The sequence below is a fragment of the Microcebus murinus genome, chromosome 6 (genome assembly GCF_040939455.1).
Source record: "Microcebus murinus isolate Inina chromosome 6, M.murinus_Inina_mat1.0, whole genome shotgun sequence".
Lineage (NCBI taxonomy): Eukaryota > Metazoa > Chordata > Mammalia > Primates > Cheirogaleidae > Microcebus > Microcebus murinus.
Window position 1 is genome coordinate 87,743,252 of NC_134109.1, and position 26,780 is coordinate 87,770,031.

At 36.5% G+C, this 26,780-nt stretch overlaps 1 protein-coding gene across 9 annotated transcripts in view; it reads right to left on the reverse strand.

Annotated features, from left to right (window-relative positions):
• Positions 1-26,780, reverse strand: part of ATP8B4 (ATPase phospholipid transporting 8B4 (putative)) — a 224,076-nt gene that overhangs the window by 49,856 nt on the left and 147,440 nt on the right. For all 9 annotated transcript variants that reach the window (XM_076004353.1, XM_076004354.1, XM_076004355.1 and 6 more), the window contains 6 exons: positions 21,665-21,830; positions 16,100-16,288; positions 8,222-8,337; positions 5,053-5,217; positions 3,964-4,075; positions 1,846-1,951 (listed from right to left, as the gene is read on the reverse strand). In XM_076004353.1, the coding sequence (XP_075860468.1) occupies positions 1,846-1,951; positions 3,964-4,075; positions 5,053-5,217; positions 8,222-8,337; positions 16,100-16,288; positions 21,665-21,830 (854 nt within the window). The remainder of the gene's footprint in view (positions 1-1,845; positions 1,952-3,963; positions 4,076-5,052; positions 5,218-8,221; positions 8,338-16,099; positions 16,289-21,664; positions 21,831-26,780) is intronic.

Genomic DNA, 26,780 nt, shown 5'->3' on the forward strand with positions numbered 1-26,780 from the left:
TTTCAGCAAGAGTCAAATCCCCCAAAACAAAAAAGGCTGCTTTAAAGAAAAAAATTTTCTAAAAATAAAACATTTTCATTGATTATTAAATAAATTATTAATGTTTCCCCAATAGACTCTGTAGAGTCTATCATTAAAATTACATAAATGATAATTCAATGAGATCAGGAATAATTAATTAGATTTCTCAATTTTTATTTGGCAAAGACATATGCTGTCTCCAGTCATAAGCTATCACCAGCATGATGTAGCAATTTCTACTCAAGATAAGACAGAGAAGTTGAGAGATTTGTTCTACAAATACTATCAACTGGTGGCGTTGCTGTTTAAGACTTCCTTTCTTTTCAAGGTTCAGGAACAAAATTTGATGATGGAGACATATTAAAGAAGTCACAGTGCTCTGTTGTGTGTTGGGGAAGGTTAGCCCCCATCTAGAGTGGAGCAAGTTGTAAGCAATTTTCCTCTAAGTCATCGTTCTGCTTGGCCAGACCCACAGAGGGTTGAGTGTAGAGAAACTACTACAAACAGCAGCAGGCAAAGATTGTTATAAGACAGACATTTTTAAAAGTTCTGCCAAAATAATGCAGATTTTTCAGTGCTCTTACCCAACTGAAGTAGCAAAAAAAAAGATAAAATAAATTGGTAGATATTAAGAAATACTATTTCTCAAAATTTAATGTTTATCCACTGTTACCTCTAATTTCAGCACTTACATATTTTCTGGGATTGTTTAGTAGTTACACAAATTTTGGAGTATTTTATTTCTCAAAAGCAGTATATATCTTGGTTCAACAGTAACTATGTCAAAATATCTACTTTGTTTAATGCTGAAAGACTCTACTCCAATTTTCCACGTCATCTACTACAGCTATGTTTTCCAAACTTTTCTGATCGCGAGCTTCATTTAGGTGCTTATTAAATACAAATTCCCATGCTCCAGTCGCTAGAGATTCTTCATTTGTAGGTCAGGTTGAAGCTAGGGAATTGGTATTTTTAACAAGTGCCCTCGGTGATACTGATCACTCATCACCACCTGAGAGCTAACAGGTACTAACCAATGCACAATTTTTTTTTTAGTTCGGCATATTATGGGGGTACAGATTTTAAGGTTTCAATAAATGCCCTTTCCTCCCGCCCCCCTACAAGTCTGAGTTTCCAGCATGACCATCCCCCAGATGGTGCACATCTCACTCATTATGTATATATATATACCCGCCCCCCTCCCCCCTCCCACCTGCCCAATACCCTATTACTGTAGTACCTATGTGTCCACTTAGGTGCTGCTCAGTTAATACCAGTTTGCTGGTGAGTACATGTGGTGCTTGTTTTTCCATTCTTGGGATACTTCACTTAGTAGTATGGGTTCCAGCTCTAACCAGGAAAATATAAGATGTGCTATATCACCATTGTTTCTTAGAGCTGAATAGTACTCCATGGTATACATACACCACATTTTATTAATCCATTCTTGGATTGATGGGCACTTGACCTGTTTCCACAGCCTTGCAATTATGAATTGTGCTGCTATGAACATTCGAGTGCAGGTGTCTTTTTTGTAGAGCCAATGCACAATTTTAAAGGACAACTCAATGTAAATGATTTGAAATTCTTTTCTAAAAATACTCAAGAAATGTTGGAAGCCTGAAGGCAATGATTCACCATTTACATCAAACTTATCTTACTTTGTCAGCAAAATGAATGGGAGTTTAGGAAATATGCAGAAAGAGCTCTATCTTAAGTTAGGACCACAGGAAACTATAGCATACCTTTCACTTTCTCTTCTCTGATCTTCGTTTCCCACCCACCCTTCCTTCCTTTCCCTTCCTTCCACCCTTCAACACTTACCTGAGTTCTTCTCTCACTTCTACTGCAGTATTCCCTGCTATTACAAACACTTCATTCATGTCATCAGTCAGCATGTTGCAGGCATAGCCAATGTTTATAGCAGTTTCTGTTGTAAAATAAAGCTCATCTCAGTTAAGATAGTACTTAATAACATAAGTACATTTTTTCATAAACTTTTTGAGGCCATAGCTATATGTCCTTTATAGCCTATAGCAGGGGTCCTCAAACTTTTTAAACAGGGGGCCAGTTCACTGTCCCTCAGACCGTTGGAGAGTGCGCACTGTGGGCCAAGAACGAGTTGGCTGCTAAGCAGGACAGGCAGCGGTGGCAAAAACACCCGGAGGGCCGCATAAATGTGCTAGGTGGCCCGCATGTGGCCTTTGTTTGAGGACGCCTGGCCTATAGGCTCGCTTCATGTCAGAGAGAGCATGATTGTTGATAAAATACAAGCAACGCAGAAAGAAATTCAAAGACCTGGATTCCATGATCAAATTCTCCACTTGTTAAACCCGTGGAGAAGTAACAACACCCCTAAATCCTTAGCCTTCTTATCTAGTTGATTAAAATTTTTTTTTATTTCCAAATTAGTACTCAGGAAAATACTCCAGGATCTTGTGATAAAGTGACATGTACAAATATAAAACTTTTGGCCAGAAGTCTCAAATACTGCCTTTGGAAACTAAATTATTAAATACAGTATTCAATTCTAATATCATAGAAAAATTGAAGAAAAAGCTTAAAAAATGTTCAGTTGAACAACAAAAATACTCATAAAATTTGTATAGTTTTCCCACACACAACATTGCCATTTTCCCATTAAATGAATAGAAACTTGGACTTTGACTATTATCTCAAAAACCACCCAGGACTGCTCTACTAAAGAACTGGAGAATTGGATGATGTTGTGCAGTTCTTCCACTAATTTTATAGGATGGCCTAGGATAATTAGGTAACTCCTTCCATCTTTTAATAGGATCATTTGATTCTACCTAACTCTATAGAATCCTTAGACTCTAGCTAATTCTATGAAATCATTAATTATGTCCTATATCCAGGAAGGCAATTGATTAAATCTCAGCATATTCTTTGTATAAACCACAGAAATTGAAGCGAAATTATAATGAACTCATGGATATTTGCAATAATTGAGCAGCTGTACCTACCGATCAACATCAAACTCTAGGGAGTGTCTGTCTAGTAATATACCTGAGAGCTCCACTCTCTACTGTTTATTTTTTGTGATCAGTGATTTAAATGAATATATAGAGAATTGATTTATCACATCTACAAATCCCCCAATTCTCTAAAAAAATATATACCCAATAAGTAGATAGATTTTTAAAAATAGGTGTGTGCCAATTGATTGAATATTTTCAGTCTACTGATAGCCAAGCATAAAATCGTTTTTGTTTTAACCATTACTGTTAGCAATAGATCCAAATTATATTGATCCCTTTTTCTTTCATAGGAAACAGTATTTTAAACATAATGACTCTTTGATGACTTGGCATTCTGTCTTGCCTGAAAGTGGGTCCATTCTCACTGCCACCATTGCATAGGCAGTCCTGGAATTCAGCCAGGTTGCACTGGTACAGCTGTGGTGGTTGTTGGAAAAAACCAAACTATTTCCTTAAACAGTTGATAAATAGCTGCTTTCCTGAGCTTCTCCAAAGCCTATTCATCACTGTGATCCCTCCTCTAAGATTTCCCCCAAACTCCCTACCATCAAGAAGGGAGTAACTGAGGTCTCCAATGTCCTCCTTCAGCTCTGTGCCAATATCTGCCCTGACTGGGTGCATTGCTCATAAAAAACAATTGTTAAACATTTTTAATACCGTTGTTGCCTATAGACGTAACATTATATTCCAGAGGCAACTGGACTGAAACTCAACTAACCCCAGGATATACTGGGAAAGATATTTTGTTAGTTTGGTTTTGTTTGTGTTTAAGTAGTAGATTCTTGCAACATATTAACTTTCTTTTTTGTATTTCAATTCATTACAATGCAGAGGACTAGACAGATATCTAATTAACTAAGCTTTCTGGTTAAATAAAATTGAATCATAGAAGTCATCTCCCCCTTTTTCAAAGCATCGTCATCATGCATTCTCAAATTACCTTGTTTGTCTCCTGTTAGGACCCAGATCTTAATATTGGCTAGTGATAAACTTGTAATGGTTTCAATAACACCCTCTTGCAACTTATCTTCTACAGCAGTGGCACCTAGTAGCTTTATTGGAAAATAGAGAATATGTTATGTTAGCGCATGCAAACAAGATCCATACCACCTATGCTTTTCAATCACAGAGTTTGGAGGTCAAGGAACATGAATTGAAGACGGTACATTGGTACAGCAAGCATCCTATTATGTACAAATGTGGGTTGGGAAGGACTCCAAAAGGAAGTTCTCAAACCAAGCCAACTTAATAGCAGAGATCCTGGGAGCCAGAATTTACATGGGAGACTGATAGGCTCAGATAACCTGTTTACATAAGTGATCAGAAGCCATTTGAGCCTCTAAGGACTTAACTTCCCAGCTGCTTCCTCCATTAATATCAACTATGGAACAGTCCAAAGGAAATCTTTCACAAAAAGGAAGCTGATCACAAAAAAGTAGTGATTTTCCTACATTAACAAACCAGCAGATGCCATAAACTAAAAAGTGAAGTCTCTTGTGTGACTTTTCATCCAAAGATGAATAAAGCATGCTCCCTAGTACCTCACAATGGCTGAGCTTCCTGGCCTCCGGTGCCCCAGGGAAGAGTGGTTCCTAGGATAGGGCACGCTCTGGATGGCACAGATATCATCAGAATCGCACAGGCTTAGGATGGTTCAGAGCTGTAGCTCATTCTTCATAGCAAGTTTCCCTGCTCTGAAAAGTTAAGTCATAAAGCAGAGAGGAAAAATAATAATAATAATAATAACATCAAGGATGCAGCAGAGATTGACCAAGAATAGGGAGCCTACTGTTTTCTACTCTCGGGGGAATTCCAGTTGCATAAGCTACTAATAGAAATAAACCTCTAGGCTCTGTAAGACCATACATGGCAAATCCAAAGCCAACATATAAAACATGATTCAGTGTTTAAAAGGGTAACATCTTGCTGTGTGCAAGATGATTTAGCCAATGGCTTATTCCTATGCTAGATCTCTAAACACATACTATCCTTTCTGTAAACACAAACCATCATGCCTCTAAACTCATACCATCAAATCTTTTTCAATTTCTTCATACAGCCCAGCTATCCATTCATCCCTCTTGTCTGTGGCAGTATTTGCATCTTCAAGCATTTTATGCCACTCTCTGAAGTACTTGTCATCCAGATCTCTGTATGTGATAGCCAAGGTTCGAAGGCCTTCCCCTGCAAATTCCTGCCAGAGAAGACACAGACTTAGGAACCAGCAACAAACAAACAAATAAAAACACACACAACAACAATAACAACAACATTAGGTAAGAAGTTTTTCCGCTCAAATTCATTTTGTCCCCAGAGCACTGCTTGGCTATCCTGACCTCCAACTTTGTATCTCCTCAGAAATGGGAGATAAATGTATACTATTTTATATTTTATTTCTATGAGGTTAAAACATTCAGGAGAGCTAGGCTTCCCCTTAAAGAACTGCCTGCTGAAGTGTCTTAGGTGAGAGGTGATCAGTGGTGCCCATGACTCGAGATATTCATTGAAAGCAATAAATATTGTTGCTTCCAGTCTGTCCTTGCTTGAAGGAAGCATTTCTGGCCCTGAGAGGAACCCAGTGTGTTTTATGGGCCGGGGGTTCCTGTGAAGAGAAAAGGATCCTCAGAGGAGCCATAGCTCTCAAATCAAAGGTGGGAACCGGTCCCAAGGAGCTGCACCCCACCAAAGTCTTGTCCATTCTCCCTAGTAATATATTTACTACTAAAATTCATTGAGCTCTACTTATGTATTTGCTTGAAAATTTCCATAATAAAAGGCTAAAAGTAAATAATAAATGAACAAATAGATGTTAAATAGTCAGATAATAAAAGCTTAAGCATATTACTTAAGGTTATAATAATAATAGTCCCTAGGGGAAAGGGGAGGAAAGGGAAGAGAAATGAATATAAGTGGTTGCTTTTGGGAAGCAGGACAAGAAGTGGAAGCTGACTTTTACTTTCAATTCTCGACTCTTCTATGAAACTTTTTATGTTTTGCTATATGAAAGTTTTATTTTAACAATAAAACATTGGTTTGAAATTTTAAACACATCATTGTCAAGTCAGGTCAGTTTTTAAAAAATTATTATTTTTTGGAAATTGTATTCTATGGAGTTAGTATTTAATGATTAGTCAAACTGGGGGAACATACTTTTTCTTAGGGTCTCAGTAAACTATCAATCCCAAAGGATACCTTTGGTGCTTTATCCTAATTGGGGTGGGGAGGCGGATAAGAGATTGGTAATTGCTAAGTGTCTCACCCAGCCACAATAACTAGAAACACATGTAGATTGCTTTAGGGAAAAGCTAAAAAAAACTCCCACTTCCCCTGTGTCTCCTGTGGTCATTTTATGGGCATCTACGCTGCAACCAAAGCGTTTTTATAGCCATTTCTGCTCTTTTGGGCATTGCCATTGAGCATGTCTTCTCCGTTGTGTTTTGGCTCATGATACAGACATAGGTTTACAAGCAGGCACAGGTTAAACCATCCCATACCCTAATTAGATAAATAGAAAAGTCAGTATATACTGCGATGATGTGGTTTAGCCCAGAAGAAGCCATGAGAAAAATTATCCAAATGTATCTAGTAGGCAGTTGGTAGCACTTGGGATATTGCAATCACATTTTACAAGCCTTGCCTTTCCAGACCACCACTGAGTCCCCTATTGATCTGAAAATCTAGTTACTGCCTTGTAATGATCTTTGTCCTCTTAATTTGCACAAACACTTTGTTGCTTTTAACTTGCAACCCCATTGGGTATTACCAGTGCCTTCATCTCTGTTCTATACAACAGTGAATCAACTCTAAGATGACATTACAAAAGAGGACAGATGATTTAAGTTATTTTATTAGAGCATGAAACACAAGTGTAATCCTAGACGAGCATTTGAGCAAGGTCTTTTCCTATCATTAAACAATTCAAAATCAATAATTAAATACAAATTTAAAACCTCAGAATCTAGAAGCCAAAATGAATAAAGTGAATGAAGCAAAGAGCAAGTTAAAGTTGATATTACCTGTAAAAAAAATTTTATTTGGCATAGAAATATAAAAAGACCAAAATTAAGCTTCCCATATTTTAGTATGAAAGGAGAACATATAAAAATCCAGAGCCTGGGTGTTTGAGTAATGGCAAAAATCAGATACTTATGATTCCAATGCTGTTTTCATAAAAAAAATTAAAAAGACCATGCTGGCCTTCTGGAAAAGATTAAAAGAAAATCAAGAATGCTCTATTGAAAAGACAAAAACAATAGCTATGTGTGTAACCAATATTACTAAACCATCATTTTTTTAAACTTAAAGTCAGGCAGAGGTTTTTTAGTTTGTTTGTTTGTTTGTTTTTTAAAGATTCAAGGAATGTTTTGCATTAAATATAGGACCTGACAAAGAACATGAATCCTCAATAATTTTTCAAAGGAAAGAAACCAATGAGAAAATGAGAGTTTTGACCAGATGTCCTTAAAGTTCACATGGGGTTAAACAGAACCTCAAACAAATGTTAGAGAGACTTGAATCTCAGATTTAAACCAAATAATGTTCATATTAATTCCCAGACTCTTACTTTCTTAAAAAAAAAAAAAGGTGTGCCAAAGATCCCTCCTGCTTCCTTCAGAAAGCTTTTGGGGAGAAATTATGCTGGTCTCAGAATGGTCCGCATTTGGTGCCTTGGGGACCTTGAATTATGACCTGAATAAAAAGAACCTTAGAGGAGAAAGTTGGCTCCAGGAACTATTTTCCTCTTACCACATAAACACAACCCTAAACTATTTCCTGGAAGTAGTAGTGAGAGATTCCACTGGTACCGAACCCGTCAGAACCCAAGCAAGAGCAACTGTCCACCTCCTCTCCCCAGGACTAGTCCAGTCTCCTAAGAGGAGCTGCAGGGGATTTAGAGCAGGCTTCCATAGGTGGTCCTAAAGCACCCCGAGCCTTGGCATGGAGAAGTAGCTGTAGCTACTTCTCAGCTGCTGTGTGCTAATGCACCTGTGAGGGGACCGCCTGGCCTCCCAGCAGGGCAGGGAGAGGGTCCACGTGCCAGTTTTCAGACATTCATTGGCACCGTTTCCTGTGGAACCGCTCTCCAGATGCTTTCTATTTCAGTAGTCAGATCATTTAGCCGATGTTTTTAAAACAAGACCTAACCCTAGGAGATGGCAGAAGAGCCACTGTGCTAACTTTAAGACAGAGGCACTCACACTGAGATGGTCCGATGTCAGAGACAGAAGGTCTCCATTGGAAGGATGAAGTTTCTCAAACAGAATAGTATCTGCTCCTTTGCAATAAAGCTTGATCTGTCCTTCTGGGTTTCGAACTGAAAAAAATTAAAAAGTTTGGAAAAGCAGATTACAATCAGTGAAATCCATCAAAATTAGACTCTCCCAAGGCTCCAGTCAGGCAATTTGGAAATGGGCATAATGTTTCAGCCAGTAGTTAAACATTCAGTGTCTTTGATTACCAGGTCACCACCTAAGTCGTTTGGCTTTATTCCCATTTTACTAATTTAGAAATGCTCCATCTACTGATATCCTTTGATTTCTCAGGTGTTTTTATTCTGATGTGTATGACCTTCCTATTTTCCTTGCCTACTACTTCTGAAGCATTGATACATTTAAATGAAGTCTCCATATTTGAGCAGAATTAAGAGTTTTGTTTGCCCATCTCCTGGTGTGAAATTCAAGACCTACTATTCAAATCAGCATCAGTGTTATACCAAATCACCTGTTTACGGAACTCTAGCCATTCAAAATCATGGTTTGTGCATTTGTTCCTGGCCCTTACCAGCACATTTCTTTATACTCTTTACCTCTTTGGAGAACACCATCCTTGCTGGTTCATTCTTGGGTCACAATCCTGGCTCCAAGCACACCTCACAGAGGGCTTTTAAAAAATAAAGTTTCCACCTTCTCCCCACTGGAAGTCTGTATTCGTAGGGCTACATTTTCAGCCTGCCCCTAGATTTGGGAATGACACCCCTTCCTAGGCTCCCCTCATTTCTAGTCCTACACACATATTACTATCAGATGAATCTTTCTTTCAAACCACAAAACATTTGCCCTAACTTTGTAGGTTTAATAATTATTTGTTGAATACATGAATGAATGAATGAATGAATGAATGAATGAATGACATAGTCATGTATTTCTTCCCAGGAATAACTGCCTGGGTCACAACTTCATGGTCTGAACACTCTAGCCCTCACAGGCTTCATCATTTCAGTGCTTTCCACTCGATTATACCTTTTATCTAAAAACAGAAAGCCTCAAAACAGATGAACATAAATATTTACTACTGTTAATTTAATGGGATCAAAATTTAGAGCTTGATTTAAAAATATATAAATACTAAAACACAATAAGTGACTTTCCCCTCTAACTTTTAACTACTCTTAGTCAACACTTAGTCTATTCTAGTTTCCTTCTCCTTGCTTGCATTGATCTAATGTATCCTGGAAACTTTTTGGTACTGGGTCTTGTCTAGGTCTTATCTTCTGTTTTAAGATCTTTGTTCAGCTTTTCTAATTGCTGGAACTCATTAAGATTTTCTTGTACTCTACCTCTATTTGCCCACATTTGGGGGGGAATAAAACCTCATTGCGATTTGTGCAAGTCCCTTACCATCTATACGTCTCAGTTTCTACACGTAAAAAGGAAATGTTTGACAAATCTAACCTCAGAAGTCCTTTCCAGATGTACGATTTTCTGATTCAATAAATACTTTCCATCCCTGAAGCTTTCTCTTAACCCAGAATCCATCCCTTTAAATTTGTGCAAATCCAATTTAATGGAATCCTGGTTAAGTTTGCTCACTAAACATTTCCTTTAGCAGCTCAGCAAATTTTATATCTCTTTTCATCTATGGCTTCTGGTCATTTCTATTCAAAGGCTTCTCAGTTATTACAGAAGTTACCCTTTTTAAAATAAATTTAAAAGAACATAACAGTTTTAAATGGTCAAGATAACATATGGCCAGAGCCTAGACAAAGGTCATAGCTTTTAGGCTACAAAATCTTCTCCCGTGGCTTGTCCTTTTAAATATTGGTATTCTTCAGAGATTTGCTAATCTCTTTTTACTAATCGCCTTTTTCTCCTTCCATCCTTCATACTTTCCCTGGGAAACTGCATTCATTTCTATGGCTTCAGGTTCCATCAACAGACTGACCGCTCTCAAATGCACATCTCCTACCCAATCCGTCTCCAGTACTCCCTCCTGACCTGTACATCCACCTACCAACTAAACATCTCTTGGATATTCCCAGGCACATCAAACTCGTACTGGATGTATTACCTTCCTCCAAATAATTAGCTGTTCCTCCTATATCCCCAGTCTCAATAATCAGCTTCACCATCCCCTCAGACTCCCAAATCAGAAATCTGGGTATCACTCATAGTTCTTCTCCCTCCACCACCCAAACATCTAATCAAAGCCATGAATTTCTCTCCCTTCTCACTTCTCTCTTGACCAGATAATCACATGAACCTAACTGGTTTTATTTACTCCAGTCCTGCTTCCTTCCAAATTCTTCTGTACATTCCAGCCAAAGTCATCTTCACACTGCTGCTTAGCATCCTGAAATAGCTTCTCTCTGCCCTTAATGAAGTTTGGACTTCTTAATATGCATACAGAGAGTTCATCAAGACCTGCCCTTTCCAGCCTGTTTGCTACTCTTCTTCACTATGTTCAGGATGCAGCCACGCAGAATGTCTTTCAGTGTTTCACATGTTCCCTTAGTTTCAAGTCCCTGGAACGTAGGTGACATTAACAAATATTTGCTTAATTGAGATGAATTATTATTGTATAAAATTCATCGAAAGCAGCAGCTATGCCTTTGTGACATAAAGGAAAGAAAAAGGTCAGAAATGGCTTCCAAGGAGCTGCAATAGCAACACTGTGAAAGATGACAAATGACTCTACTTTGTCATGTTGCAGCTGCTCATATATCCACACAGAGAAACACCTGTCGCGTGGCAGTGTGATTTGTACTTTGACAATGTCTACAAAGTTTGGAGTCGAGCAGCCTTTATCTAAAGATCCTACAAGGGCTTTTCAAGGAGCTAACTGTAATTTATACTTCTTTAATGATTATCTGCCACTTGCCTCTGTTGATAACTATCTTTGAATTTTATCTCTCTATTTTTATTTACAAAATTGACAGAATTTGTCCTTCCAAAACTATATAGTGAGATTTATATGTTTACTACTATAGTAGATTCTATATCCTCTGACAAAACTATTTGTAGAAATCAATTTTTATTTAGATACCTCTGACCTAAATCAGGGCTCCTGCCCAAGAATGAAAAAACTACTGGTGTTGAAACCATACATTGATGATTCAATGAATGATAGCTTTTGCCCCAACAAAAGAAAAAAGGAAGAAGGAGGAGGAGAAGGTGAAGGAGAAGACAGAAGAAGAAGAGACAAGAAGATGAAAAAAAAAAAAAAAAAAGGGAGGAAGAGCAGAAAGAGTCACAAATGTCTGAGCCTTCACATCAAGATATTGTCCCCACAGACCAGCCCATGTGACAACCATGAGACTAGGATGGTTTCTTGCCTTGTTATTAAAGAGAGACTTTTCTACCCTGGTGGAATCCCTCTCGAATTCCTCCTGATTAAAAACCAAGCAGAACCGAAATAAAGCCAGCAAACTTCCATAAAAGCTGTGGTGGAGCATTACCTTTCTTCATATGGAATCCATTAAGGCAAACATGTGATGTTTGCGGTTACGCTGCGATTTCTCCACAGCCTGTAATGGTGACCGGTGCCGAGGAAAAGCCAAATGTCTCCCTGTGTAGCAATCTTAGATTGTTGTCAACACTCTCAGAGCAAAAAGAAACGAACGCTGGGCCAAACCAGCATCAATAATACCTCCCCTCGGGCTACAAATAGAAGATCGCTCCTACTGATACATTGGGCCACACCTAGAGTGGCACATGTGCTTCTCGGTGGCACTGATGACCGACTACATGCCGTTGTCACAAGAAATAAAAGTAAACATTCTCAGATGTTGTTTGGTTTTTACCTGCGAAGACCAATCTCTCAGGGCTAATTTCCAGTAGTTAGAGACCAAAAACGCCACCGGTAAGTATATACACATGTTTTCTGCAGTAGGAAATTGATTTTATATGATGAGCAGGATATTTATAAGTTATAAAATTGTGGGTTGAATTTTATTTAACGAACATTTATAGGAAACCTGGCTCTGTGCTTGGCCCTGGGCAGTTGAAAAAGACTAAGGCATAGCACCTGCCCTCAGGTGGCACACAGTCTACTGCCTGGGACAGTCATAGTATCATAGGACTGGTATCACACTGGTGTTAGGAACAAGGCACTCTGGGGAACACAAAGGAAATATGAAAAAATTGAGTGGATAGGTGACATTTGATTTGTACACTGCCAGATGAGTAGGGGTTTTCAAAGAAGAAAAGTGGGGAAAAGGAATGCTCTGGACAGGGGAAGCAACATGTGCAAAGGGTGTAAAAATGCACAATGTAGCTGGGAATGAGGCTGCTGAGGTTACTACTGAGGCTACAGCTTGAAGTTTTGGGAAGTGGAGGAAAACTCGATTGAGATCAGATTGCAAATAATCTTGCATGTCATTGCTAAGGACTTTATTCCCTAAATTTTTGGACGCCACTACTGTTTTTTTAAGTAGGTGGTGGCAAAATCAGGCCTATGTTTTAGAAAAAAAAATACCCTGGTGTCAGCATAGAAAATTATTTTAAGGGGGAACAGTTTTGAAGATATTGCAACAAAACAAGCACTAAGGCAGTGGTACTGGGAATTAAGAGAAAAGAACAAAAGGCAATTCTGATTAAAAAGGGGCGTATGAGGTTGTTATTTTTAGAAATATTATTTTGATCCTTTTGAGGAGGAAAGACTTAGAAATAGGGTGATAACAGAGAATTATTGAGATGTTGAGGCCTGAATTAAGAGAGGAGAAGAGAAGGAGACAGGTTTGAGAAATATCTAAAACATCTCTGGGAAAAATAACAAATAGTATTTGAGGATCTGTTAGTCAAGTGGTCCTCAAACTGTGGTTCCCCGACCAGTGGCATCAGTATCACCTACCATGTTTTCCCGAAAATAAGACAGGGTCTTATATTTATTTTTCCTCAAGAAGATACCCTAGGGCTTATTTTCAGGGGATATGTTATTTTTTTTAAGTACGGTACAACAATCTACATTTATTCAAATATAGTTAAGTCATCTTCTTCTGAAACATCATCACAACTCTCCAAACTCCGAATTCCATCCTGAATTTCTTGCGACTCTATTTCCTTTAGAACCATTGGCCCCAATCTCTCATGTCAAGCAATAGAGCTCTCATTAAATGAGCAGGGCTGGCTTATTTATCAGAGATCCAGTGAGCACTGGGTCCAATTTGCACAGTGGAGCAGAAATGACCTCTCTGGGCTCAGTAGGAGACTGCTTGCTGAAGCTTTTCCCCTGTCCCCTGGTGTTTGTGGGGGGTGAGCGAGGCCCACAGTGCTGAGTAAAATGGCAGCCACAGCTTTCCTTCTTCCCCCTGGAGCCACACAATACTTAAAGTGGAGCTTCCCGCTCCTCACCTCACTGAGGAGACTTTCCCCTCAAAGCCTCAGCTTGCAGCACGCACAGGATGGCCGGGACCTGACAGGGGAGCCGACCTTGTTGGTGGGGCTGCCCGCACCTTTCCGGTCACCCCTGGGATAGTAGCTGTCACGATGGGGCAGATGAGAAGGGCTGCTCGTCTTCTTTCCCGCTCCGGGACGAAATGCATGGGTTGTGCAGATACTCTGCGTAGCCACGCCCATCACTAGGTCTTATTTTCGGGGTAGGGCTTTATATTGTGTAAATGCTCAGAAATCCTTCTAGGGTTTATTTTATGGGTAGGTCTTATTTTCGGGGAAACACAGTAAGAGCTTGTTAGAAATGCAAATTTGTGGGCCCTGCCCCAAACCAGCTGAATCAGAAACTAGAGGCTAGATGCTGGGAAATTTGTGTTTTAACAAGCCCTCTTGGTGATTCCAATGGTGCTAAAGTTTGAGAACCATTAGCCTTGGAGTATAAACTACACAGAGGAAACCAAGTGAGCTACAAGAGGGCTTATGAGGCCAGACTTTGGAGACAACCCTGCATTCAAATATTTGTTCTGCATCTTACTAGCTGTGTAACAAGTTGTGTGACAGCTATATAACAATCTTGGGGGAGTTACTTAAAATCTTCAAGTTTAATTTCCTACATCCTAAGTGGGGGTAACATGCTATTGCAACAATCCAATTAAAGAATTCATTATAATGTGTTTAGTTCACTGACAGTCATACAGTAAAAGGTAACTCTTAATTTTAATACAGACTGTAGAAAGAACAATAGTTGTGAGAAAGTTCCATATTTGACCTAAAACTTTAGATAACTACAGTACAATCCAGTGACAGGATCTAGGAGAAGGCTGAAGATGTGTGTTCAGACCTCAGAGAGAGATTGGAGCTGAAGAACTATTATACATAGGAAGGTCACGGAATATGGGCTATAGCTACCATCGTGTGAGTGGTCAAGATCATCCACGAAGAACAGAGGAAGTAAGAAGAGAAAAGGACATCAATAAGGAAGAATGGGATGAAGGAAAGTCATCAGCAAAGGAGCTTGAGAAAGAAAACACAGAACAAAAAGAGACCCAGCAGCCAGGGAGGTCGGGGGAAGGCCACAAGAGGAGTGCCAAGAAAAGAATGTCAATGGTCTCAAATATTATTATTTTTTAAAAAGATAGATGTATAGATAGATAAAGAATGGTCATTGGATTGAGCAGCTACAAGGCAATAGGAAACTTTTAGAAAAGCATTCCTTCTTGAATGCAGAAGCAAGAGCCTAACCCTAATGGGCCGAAAAGAGTGAAAAAGGTAAGGGGCAAAAACTGACGTTGAGAAATTAACCTGTGATGGAAAGCAGAAAATAGGGTGGCAAGATCAGTGGATATCAGAATACGAAAAATATCTTTAAGGAAACAGGAATGATAATAGAGTTACGGGCTGACAGAAGGAGCTGGTGACAACAGAGAAATTGAAGGCACAAGTGAGAGAGAAGGGAGCAAGCTTAAGAGGGACAGGGAATGAGGCTGGTAGAGTCTTCAGCTTTGAAGAGGAACAAGAGCAATTGTTCTCAAGGCAGGAGAGAGAACAGTGAAGATGCAGCCTGAGAATGAAGGGGAGGATGGGGAAGGAGAAAGTTAATGGTGCATATCCCTGAGGGCCTTTATTTTCCTAGAGAAATAGGAGATGAAGTTAGCTTTCAAGAGTGAAGAAGATCTCAGCAGTGTTGAGAACTTTAGGAAATTGAAAGGTTTAAAATACCTATTGTGAGGATTGGGGAAAGGAACTAAATAAGAATGAGAGGGACACTGGAGCAGCCCTGAGGGTTAGCACTGAGTTAGGAAAACATGGACTTGTTGTGGTGTTAAATGCAATATCGGGTGATTGATCCTCTCCAGCAATGGAGATGAACAAAGAAAATGGATAATAACAAGGAGGCCAATGATGATGTTCACAGCCACAACAACCGGCACGTGCCAAGCAATTCAGAATTTCATCCTGAGCCAGTATTGTGTAGTGATGAAGTGAATGGGCTATGTAGTCAGACTTCCTGGGTTCGAATCCCAGCTGTTCTACTTCAAGCTACGTGAACTCGGGCAAGTTACTCAACCCCCTCTGTGTCTCAGTTTTATTATCTGCCAAATGGGCATAACAATAATAGTTCCTACATTATTAGGATTGTTGTGACAATTAAATCAATTAATTCATATAGAGCATCTTTGTGATTTCTATTTTTTAATTTTAACTTTTTAGTATTTTTTATTGTTATAACATTGTTGTAAATACTCCTGTAAGTGTTTAGAACAGTTCTGGGCATATAATAAGCACTCATTAAATGGTATTTATATATTACTACAGGTTGAGGCTAAGCTAAGGGACAAAGGAGCTCATAAAATGACAAAAATATCACAACTCTCAGCATATGGCCAAGAGTAAAATAATACTTGAAAAGCATCAATATAACCAGAATGCTATCAAAAGATCAAATATAATCTCAGCTACCAGCCATACCTATAACAGACATCCTTTTTCTTATATTGTTGAAATCCAGAAAGGCAAGCAATTGATAAGTAACTATTGTTCCCAATTCTTCTATCGTTATCGTCTGTGGAGTCCGAGACTTAAAAATGAACCCCAAATTTCTAGCAGCAGTCACTAGAGCCCCTTCATCAGGTGATTGAACTTGGTAAATCAGCTGTCCTAAAAAGAAAAGAAACAAGTGTATCAATACTGAGAGTAATAACTCATAGAATTCCAATACCAACTCCAATTCATTCTTAACTCACCACTTAAGCATCAGCTCTAAAAATCTCTCCTATCCTGAGACCTTTTCTACTTACCAATAGCTGAACCAGGCACCTGTCCTCTGGGATACCATAGGACTCCACCGTAGCCCTTGGCATTTTATAGGAAAATATCCATTTCTGAGTCTGCCTTTCCACTGTGCTGAAAGTTTCTTAAATCAGAGACAACACCTTTGTATTTTCAGTGACTAGATATGTGCTACCATTTGCATAATCCTCAGGGCAAGCCTTTGAGGCAGGGATTATTAAAATTATTATTTTCATTTTATACTGGTGGTAGCTCTGACTGAAAGAGGTTACATGATTTTGGCAAGATCACACAGCCAAAGAGTGATGGAGCAGGTACTCCGAATTGTACTTCAGTCTGCCACTAATGACCATTTTATGAGAATGCATATAAGAAATCCTTTAAAATGTAAGGAATCAAACCAGGATGTTAATACTTGTCACCCTGAAATTGTAAGTGTGGTGGAGTGGGGCAAGACAGGAGAGGAGAGAAAAAGAACAAAATAAATAAAAATATACTTTTAAAACAGCATGTATAAAACAAGTCCTTCTATATAAAATTATATCGTGTTTGTATGTAAAAACGAATTGGAAGAAGTAGGCAGAGCTATTAATAGAATCATATTTTCTGATTTATAGTGATGTACAAAGTAAACTGTTAAGAAAATGAGTCCCATGTTAGTAGATATATTGTGATTCCTTTTTGTTAAAAAGAAATAAACCATTACCTATCTGCATATTTTCTTGTACATATATATGAGCAAGTGGAAAGGGTAAAATGATACATACCAAATGTACCACTGGTTACCTCTGTAGGGGTGAGATTGGAGTTCAGGGAAAATATGATTAGCTTTACTTTTATAAATCTTTGTATTGTATTGTTTCAATTGATATAATGGCCTGAATGAATTTTTGAAATTCAAAAAAGGAAAAAACTTAAAGTAATTACTTGGTCTACTATGAAATGATACAATAACTTCTACTTCGGGCAACACAGTAGACTATGTGTCAGGACCAGCTTCTCCTGCTACAACTATAAAAGCATTTTAATATTCTTGAATATAACCATGAACTGGAAAGAAAGCAAGAACTGTTAATGTCATAGACTGAGAAAAAGAATACAGACGGAATAAAACAAGCACTATAGCTAGCTTTTGCCTTGAGGGTATTTTCTGAACCTGGAGCACTTGATCATTGGTTTCCAGTCTCTCTGGGCTTGGATTAGAAAAGGCATAGCCCAAGGCCTGCCCAAGGTAAGAAGTTTAATGTAAGACTACCTCTTAAAACTGTGCCTACTCTCAATATATGAGTGAATTGGAGATCCATGTCCCCTTTAAGAGGGCCTACAATGAAAACTGCCCATCTAGAATGTTCCTCACATTTGGAAGGGGGAAAAAGTCTCTGCTGAGAATATACAACCAAAAGACTAACTCTCATGTGTACTCTCATCATAAATTCATAATATCTGGGTGGCCTGAAAAAAATCAATTTGAAAATTTCACTTAAAATGTTCCTGCATTAGAACATTGATTGAAGCAAATGTAAACCCTTTCTGGAAGAACCAGCTGGACCCAAGGAATTTCTACAAACTGAGTTCCAAGTAAAATGGCCAGTTTACAGTGAAAAGTCATTAAAACAGCAATAATCAAAGCCTGAGAACCAACAGAAACAACAGCAAGTAAAATCTGAAAAATCTTTAGATATTGGAATTACAGAAATGGTACATGCAATATACTTACTAGATGTCAAGAAACAAAATAGAGGCATGAAATTAAGCAGATCTGAAAAAGAATCAAAGACCTTGTAGAAAGAATTAGTGGACTGAGAAAAAATAGAGAAAATTCTAGAATATATCCCAGAGATACAAAGAAATGAAAAATGAGATGATGGTTAAAAGGCATAGAGAATAGTGTGAAAATATTTGAATATCTAATATAAGAGAGAAAATGGATTAGAGGCAATATTTGGAGAAATATATGGATGAGGACATTCCAAAAGTGACAAAAGGTAACATTATATAGATTCAAGAATCTTGATGAATTCCAAGCAATATAATTTTTTTTTTAATTCACACCTATACTGCAAAGCATAAAAGAAGAAATCTTAAAAGTAGCCAAGGAGAAAAGACTGATTACCTTCACTCCATGATTAGACTGACAGCTGACTACAGACTAACAGAAATCACGGCCAGAGTACAGTGTAATATCTTCAGTGTACTAAGAGAAAATTATCACTTTAAATTTCTACACACAACAAAAATATCATTCAAGAGTCAGGATGAAATATAGTCATTACACACAAAGTTTTTTAGAGTTTACACTAGCAGGCTCTCACTAAAGGAAATTCTAAAGAATATACTTCAAGTCAACAACAGATCCAGAGAAGTTAGTAAATATATGGATGAATTTAAACAAATACCAATTCTAAAAACAGTAAAAATAACATCTGCAGGATTAAAAAGGAATTAAAATACATGGCAAGAGTATTACATGAGTCAGGTCAGATTGATTAGTATTAAAGGATTGTGAGATCTTTGTTTTGTTCAAAAGAATGTTTAGGCTTTGATTAAGATAATGATGCTAAAATGTCTAAATTAACCCCTAAAAGAATACAAATAAGGGTGTATTATTTCCAAAGCAGCAGAAGTAAAAATGGACTAAATCTATAGTAAAACAAAAAAAGAAAAACTAAGAGACAAAAGTTTAGTAAGACAAGTAAGTTGTCTTACTAAATCTATATAGCAAGACAAAAAAAGAAAAACTAAGAGACAAATATGTAATAAGATGGCACAAAAAAATCCAGCTGTATCAACAGTTACATATTAAATACTTAAAATCAAAGTATATATAATAAAAATAAATGGATTAAATATTCCATTTAACCTTTACATTAGTAATCTTTGTGGAGTTATGAAAACGATTTATACTTTGATAGGGGTAGTGGTTGCATGGGTGTATATAATTGTCAAAACTCAACAAACTAGACACTTAAGATCTGTGTATTGTACTGCATTTAGTTATATCATAATATGAAAAATTTTTAAATGATACTAGAAAAGAATAATAGATATTATCAGTAAACTAAAAATATGAGAAATATCTGAAAGATAAAAAATAGATTTGGTCAATGATGAAACAAGAATAGAGAAAAACACAGCTCAAAACATTTGCGAAAATGAATATAGAGGTAAGAGAAACCTCCAAAGATTCTCCAAACTCAGAGTCTACAAATGAAAAGAGCAAAAGTGGTCTGGGGGACATAATTAATGAAATTAATTAAAGAATTACTTCAGTACTCCTGCACCATTTGGGCTAACGTTCCTGTCGGCTGCAGTGACATTTGCCCACTGGATAAAACCTTGAAAATGTTCTTCTACACAAAGTGTACAATCTGCCTAAGGAAGACTCCAAAACTCAAGTGCTGGGGCTGGAGAAAAAAGCTGAGCAGAGCCTGAAGTAGCTTCAAAATTCCAAAGAAAAAGAAGGGGAGGAATTCATTGATTGATAATTTTCTTCCAGGCCAGAGCCTTACATACAACTCTCTCTCAGATGGGAGTTCTAGCTCTAGGTCTGGAAACACAAGATAGCAATGCCAGGTATCATACAAATTCCAGGAGGGCAGAACCCCACAACCAGAAGACAGGCTACATGTTCTGTTCCCAAGTAGACAGGCCACTGGAATTAGAATCTACATTCACCAAACAGGGATTTTCAGACACAAAGAAAAACAGGCAGCCACAAATCATGAAACGTTTGAGAACAACATGAAAGTTAGTCACAGAACTCAAAACAACAGAAGAATACTCAAAAAAATGAAACAGAGGGAACAAAAGAAACTTCCAAAATAGTGTATAATTAATATCCTCAAAGAAGTCTAAGAGAATATCATAACATTAAAATAAAAACAGATTGATTTTTTTAAAAAAATAGAGCTTGAGAAATGAAGTAAACTCAAAGGCAGAGATAAAAGAAACTTACTTAAAGACATATCTCCAGAGGAAAAAAAAATAATAATTATTGGCATTAGTATTATAAAGATCAGTTAAGCTCATAAATACAATTATTTTAAAATCTGAAGGATGGGTTAGTCCAGGACTATCAAGGACAAAATTATGGCTTGAATGTACTCCCAATAGAAAAAGAACAAAAAAGATAAAGATATATATATATATATATATATATATATATATATATATATATATATATATATACACACACACACACATTCAGCTCTCTTTATCTGCAAGTTCCACATCTGCAGATTCAACTAACCAGGCACTTTCCACCGGTGATTGGTTGAATCCGCAGATGCAGAACATGGCAGATATGGTGGGACAACTAAGGGACTTGAGCATCCATAGATTTTGGCATCCTGGGGGAGGGAGGGAGGGTTCTGGAACCAATCCCTGCAGATATGGAGGGCCAACTGTAGGTATATATGAAGAGAAACAGAGAGATATAATTCATATGTATCACATATTCATATATACGTATATATGCACCTATATATGAATAAATACACACATATATTCCTATATGTAATACATTTCTCTTTTGAGTCGACATTACTTGGATAGTAATTTTAACTTGATAGTTGGTAGCAGAAAAAAAAAAAAAAAAGAAAACTTATAAAGGGAATAGATCAGGCTCACCGGGAGCGAGAAGCTGATTCACTACACCGCTATCTACCTGCCTCACAACTTCAAAATTTAAAGTGACCCAGCTGGGTTTGTTCTATTTGATGAACCTCGAGCTCCAAACAACCATCTTTCAAGTAGAAGGACTTGTTCATAATGGGGACTAAATAAAACTATTCCAATATCCAGGTAAATTTATCTCCCTTACCTGGAAAATTCATTCTCAGCATATAACTGATGCTCATCTGCATCTATTAGACATGTGCACTAATAATGAAAGCTATGTGACCCAATTGTATTGCCTTTTTTGTCCTGGCTACCCTGAAGCTCACAGTCAAATGTGGTGCCTAGTCATAAGAAATATTTTATGCCACATTTGGGTGGGTCCTCATCTTTTTATTGCCACTATATTTTTTTATTTTTAAGTCTCTCCAAATTTTGGGGAAAACATTGGGATATAAACAAATAGTAAGAAAAGTTAGTGGCAGGTAACTCCTTATGCAACTTATGCAGGTAACTCCTTATCCTTCTACCTTAAATTTGAAAATCCTTCAAACTTAATATCAGTTTTGATATTAAAAACCAAAACCAAGACACAAGGCCCACCACTCAGACACACTTTTCACTTACCTGAACTATTCTCTTCCGACATTACGGTATGGCAGAGAGCAAGTATCCTAAGGAACTCATGCACTTTGGGATCACCCAGTTTAATGGACTCCATCAGATGGTGGTCAAAGAACTGAAATGTTCTATCTACTTCAGATTTGACTGAGACAGCCACAGGCTCTTTTTTCTGTAGGAGAACAACAACAAAAACAACAAATTATAGACCTCATTCCAACAATCATCTTTGAAAATTCAAAAATACTTCCTTCAAGTATTTTTAGTGCTTGTATTATTTTGCAGCCCCAAATGTCTGGCACTACTAAAATGGCTATTTCATCATTACTGTTAAATATAATCTTCTCATTTCAGAGCCATGCACCAAGGCAGTGAACTTTCCAAAAATATATGGAGAAGAAAAATCTCTGGGTAGTACAGATCCTCAAATGCTCACTGCAAATACAAAACACAATAAATGCCCAGAAAACTGAAAGTTTTTTTTTCAAAGCCTATTTGATGACAAAACCTACCCTGACTTGAACTCATTTTGGCAGCAATGCCTGACCTGGGATGGTAGGTGCCTAACTATAGACTTTTTAAAAACCTATTTAATACTTGTGATTTAATACTTTCCAATGTAAAAATATTAATGTGTTTGATCATAGGACACTTTCTCAGATCTCACTGAAGATATTGAATAATATAATGGCAGATACACCATATTATCTTTCTACAACCAGAAAACTCTGAATTTCTAAACATATCTGGTCCCTAAGTTTTGGATAAGGGATTGTGAACTTGTATCTATTTCATGAGCGAGCCTACAGAAGTTTCTACGTTGAATGCTTGCATATAAGATCTTATCAGCTGCCCAGCACACATTGCCTCCCCTAGGACTATTTCTAGAATTTTTATTCCTAAAGACTCTATTAGTTTTTGAAGTTGATTCTAAAGTTAAAAGATCAGATGCTATTATAACTACACAGGTGAGACAAGAGCTACAGGGTTGTCTGCCAATAAGTTTCTCATGTGGGGGACCCCCTAGTCATGAGTCAGACAACTACCATTCAGGCATCCACCAGGAAAAAGAAGTAGTATCCCACAAGAGTTGCACTATAAACACCCAAGTCCAGCTCCCCTTCATTTCCCATCAGTGCAGGGCTACTAACTGCTCTAGAACTGGAATCCCAATTTGGGTGGGAGGTTTCAAAGCACTTGTGCTGTGAAAATAAACAAACAACCAAAAACACTGATAAAAGGAATTAAAAAGATATAAATAAATGAAAATACATCCCATGGTCATGGATTGGAAGACTTAATATTGCTAAAATGCCCATATTACCCAAAGTGACCTATAAATTCAATGCAATCCCTATCAAAATCCCAATGGCATTTTTTTACATAAGTAGAAAAATATTCCTAAAATTCATATGTAATCAAGAAGGACCCCAAATCTCCAAAACTATCTTGAGGAAGAACAAAGCTGGAGTCCTCACATTTCCTGATTTCAAACTACAGTATCAAAGTGGTATGGTACTGGTATCAACAGCAGACATATAGACCAATGGAACAGAGTAGAGAACCCAGAAATAAACACACACATAAATAGTCAAATGAACTTCAACAGGGCGCCAAGACTACACAACAAGGAAAGGACAGTCTCTTCAACAGAGTTAGGAAAACTGGATATCCACAAGCAAAAGAATAAAATTGGGTTCTTATCTTACACAATATGCAAATATCAACTTAAAATGCATTGAAGACTTAAACATAAATCCTAAAACTATAAAACTCCTAGAATAAAACAGGGGAAAAGCTTCATAACATTGGCCTTGGCAATTATTTCTTGAATATGACAACAAAAGCACAGCCAACAAAAGCAAAAATAAATAAGTGGAGCTACATCAAATTAAAAAGTCTCTGCACAGAAAAGGAAACAATCAACAGAGTGAAAAAGCAACCCATGAAATGGGAAGAAATATTTGCAAATCATATATATGATAAGGAGTTAATAGCCAAAACATGTAAAGAACTGCTACAGCTCATAGAAATAGAAGAAAGGAAGGAAGGAAGGAGGGAGGGGCAGAGATGGAGGAAAACATAGATAATTCAATTTAATAATGGGCAAAGGACTCTAATTGACATTTCTCCAAAGAAAACATATAAATGGCCAACATGTATATGAAAAGATGCTCAATAACACTAGTCATCCAGAAAATGCAAATTAAAACCACAGTGGGGTATCATCTCAGGATAACCATTATTAAAAAAAGAAGAAGAAGAAAAGAAAATAACAAGTACTGTATTGAGAATGTGGAAAGATTGGAATCCTGGTATGCTGGGTAGTAAGAATGCAAAATGGTGTAGTCATTATGGAAAACAGTATGCAAGTTCTTCAAAAAATTAAAAATAGAACTACCATATGACCCAGCAATCCTCTTTCTTGGTATATATCCAAAAGAATTGAAATCAGGATCTTAAAGAAACCTTTGCACTTCCATGTTCATTGCAGCATTATTCACAATAACCAAAAAGTAGAAACAACCTAAATGTTCATAAACAGATGAATGCATAAAGAAAATGTGACACATACATACAATGGAATATTATTCAGCCATTAAAAAAAGAAAATTTTTGTCTCATGGTACAACATGGATGACTCTTGACATTATGTTAAGTGAAATACACAAAAGGACAAATACAGAATGATTCCACTTATATGAGGTATCTAAAGTAGTTAAGCTCACAGAAACAGAAAATAGAATGGTGGTTGTCAAGGACTGGGGGAATGGGAACATGGGGATTTGCTGTGAGTTCAATTGGTTGGAGTTTCAGTCATGCAAGATGAAAAAATTCTAGAGATCTGCTGCGTGTTTATAATTAATAGTACTCCACACTTAAAAATTTGTTGAGGGTAAAAAATAAAAACAAAATGAAAGAAATAGGGTCCAAGAAAAAAGAGAACAAAATAGTGGGAAAAGATTCAATAGTAAACAATATCCCTGTTAATTCACTGACTTTTGGAATGCACAAAATGTACTTTTAAAAGTTTATGACTCGAGCGCTAGTCCTGTGATAATGTCTTTGCAAAAACATTTGACAAGAAAATAAGTTTGATATATCTTTGTCTTGGAGACTATAAAATAATATTATTTTATACTATACCCAAGTATATGAAAAGACTTATATACAAGACATTCAGTTGCTTGTGTTGGTCCCAGAGTCATAGAAACTTATTTAATCACAGATTGCTTGTTCATGTAATACATTTTGAACATAACTACATTAGAAAATTTAAATATATATAATTTAAATATATTTAAATAAATAAATGAATTTTATTTATATATATATGCTCACTAGGTAAGGTCTAAAATATACACTGGCCTTAGACTTCTCTAAAACCCTCCAGGGAAGAAACTATGACCCAAAGAGATCATAGAGAGATCATAGTCAGTCAAACTGTCATTCATATAAAATATACAGATAGTTCTGAACAAATTTTTTCTTATGACCCATTCTTGAAACTACAGTATGAATTTCAGCCAATAAAAAATAACTGGAAAAATAATGATAAAGGGATTTAGTTAGTGGTGAACACCAAATAGCTTTAACTGAAGGACTGAGTCTAAAACAAATGTAGAGAATAGGATGAGAAAATGTAAATAGGACATACTTTGACCATGTAGAAAAGATAACTAATTAAAAATGGCAGAAGATGCTGATTTTCTCATTTTAATATTTGAAGGCCAGAAGATGTCATTTTAAAGCTTCAAACCAACACTAAAAATTTATATATATATATTTAATATTAAAAGTATCATTAAGAAAAATATTAGGAATATATGAAAGAAAGAAGGAGAAATATAATAATTTCATCATTGTTCATATTAAGAAGTTGATAGACACTACCTTACGGAAAAAAATTAAGAGTATTATGCAAACTCTTGAAAGTATACAGTAGAAAAATAATAATATATTTCCCTAAATATTACAAGGAATGCATACATACACACACATAGTAAAATAAAGAGTTCATATAGGGAAAGAATTATCAAAACTTATAAAGACAAAAAGTAATAACCTAAAATACTGTAGCAGAACCAAGACAAAATATAGCCCAATATATATGGGCCAAACTTACCTATTAAAAGACTGTAACTCAAAGCAAAGTCCAATCCTATACTGTACACAAGAGAAACACCAAAAACAAAGTAATTCAGGAACATTGAAAGTAAAAGGTAGGCAAACGCAAATGAAAAGAAACCAAGAGTCGTATTAATCTCAAATAAGCTTCAATTCAGGCCACGAAGAATTAAATGAGTCAACGAAGAACACTTTTAATGTTAAATTTTGTAATTCATAATAAAAATACAGTCCCTATGACCATCAAAGCACCAAAAAATAGCTCAATAAAACAAAGATTTCAGGATGTATAAGAGTTACGAAAGAAAAAATTATCAGAACACTTTAACCTCTTCAATCCAAATGGACAATATAAATAAAAGATAACTAATTAAATAGAAGACCTAAATAATATAATTAATAAGGCAAAGCTATTAGAAAATAATATATAGCTAATTTATACCTTAAAAACAGAGACTACATATACTTTCTTTTTAAAGATCCTGGAACATTAACAAGTGGTCTTATTAAGCCACAAAGAAAAACCTCAATAAATTCTAAAAAGTAGAACTAATGCAAATACATTCTTTTATTAAAAGTACAATAAAGTTAGGGAGAAAAAAAAGCCCTCACCACCTGGAAATTTTTTAATTCTTCCTTAAAAACTTATGGTTCAAACTCAGTTGTTCAATCTGAATTCACTGAGAGGACAGAAATAAAGCTAAAATAATAATATAAAAATAAAATAAAGGTACTTTAATAAACTACATGCCCAAATTTATGTGATAAGACTAAAGCAATGTTCAGGGGAAAAATTAATAATCTTAAATATTTGTATTTTTAAAAAAAGAAAAGAATAAAAATAAATAAAGTAAGCATCCAAGTATGAAGTAAGGAAGAAAACAAAAGAAATTTAAGGAATGTAAAAAGAAGGCATTAATAAAGAAGCAGAACTTATTGATTAAAACACAGAAAAAAATAAGTTAATCCAACAGCTGTACTTTTTTGTTGGGGA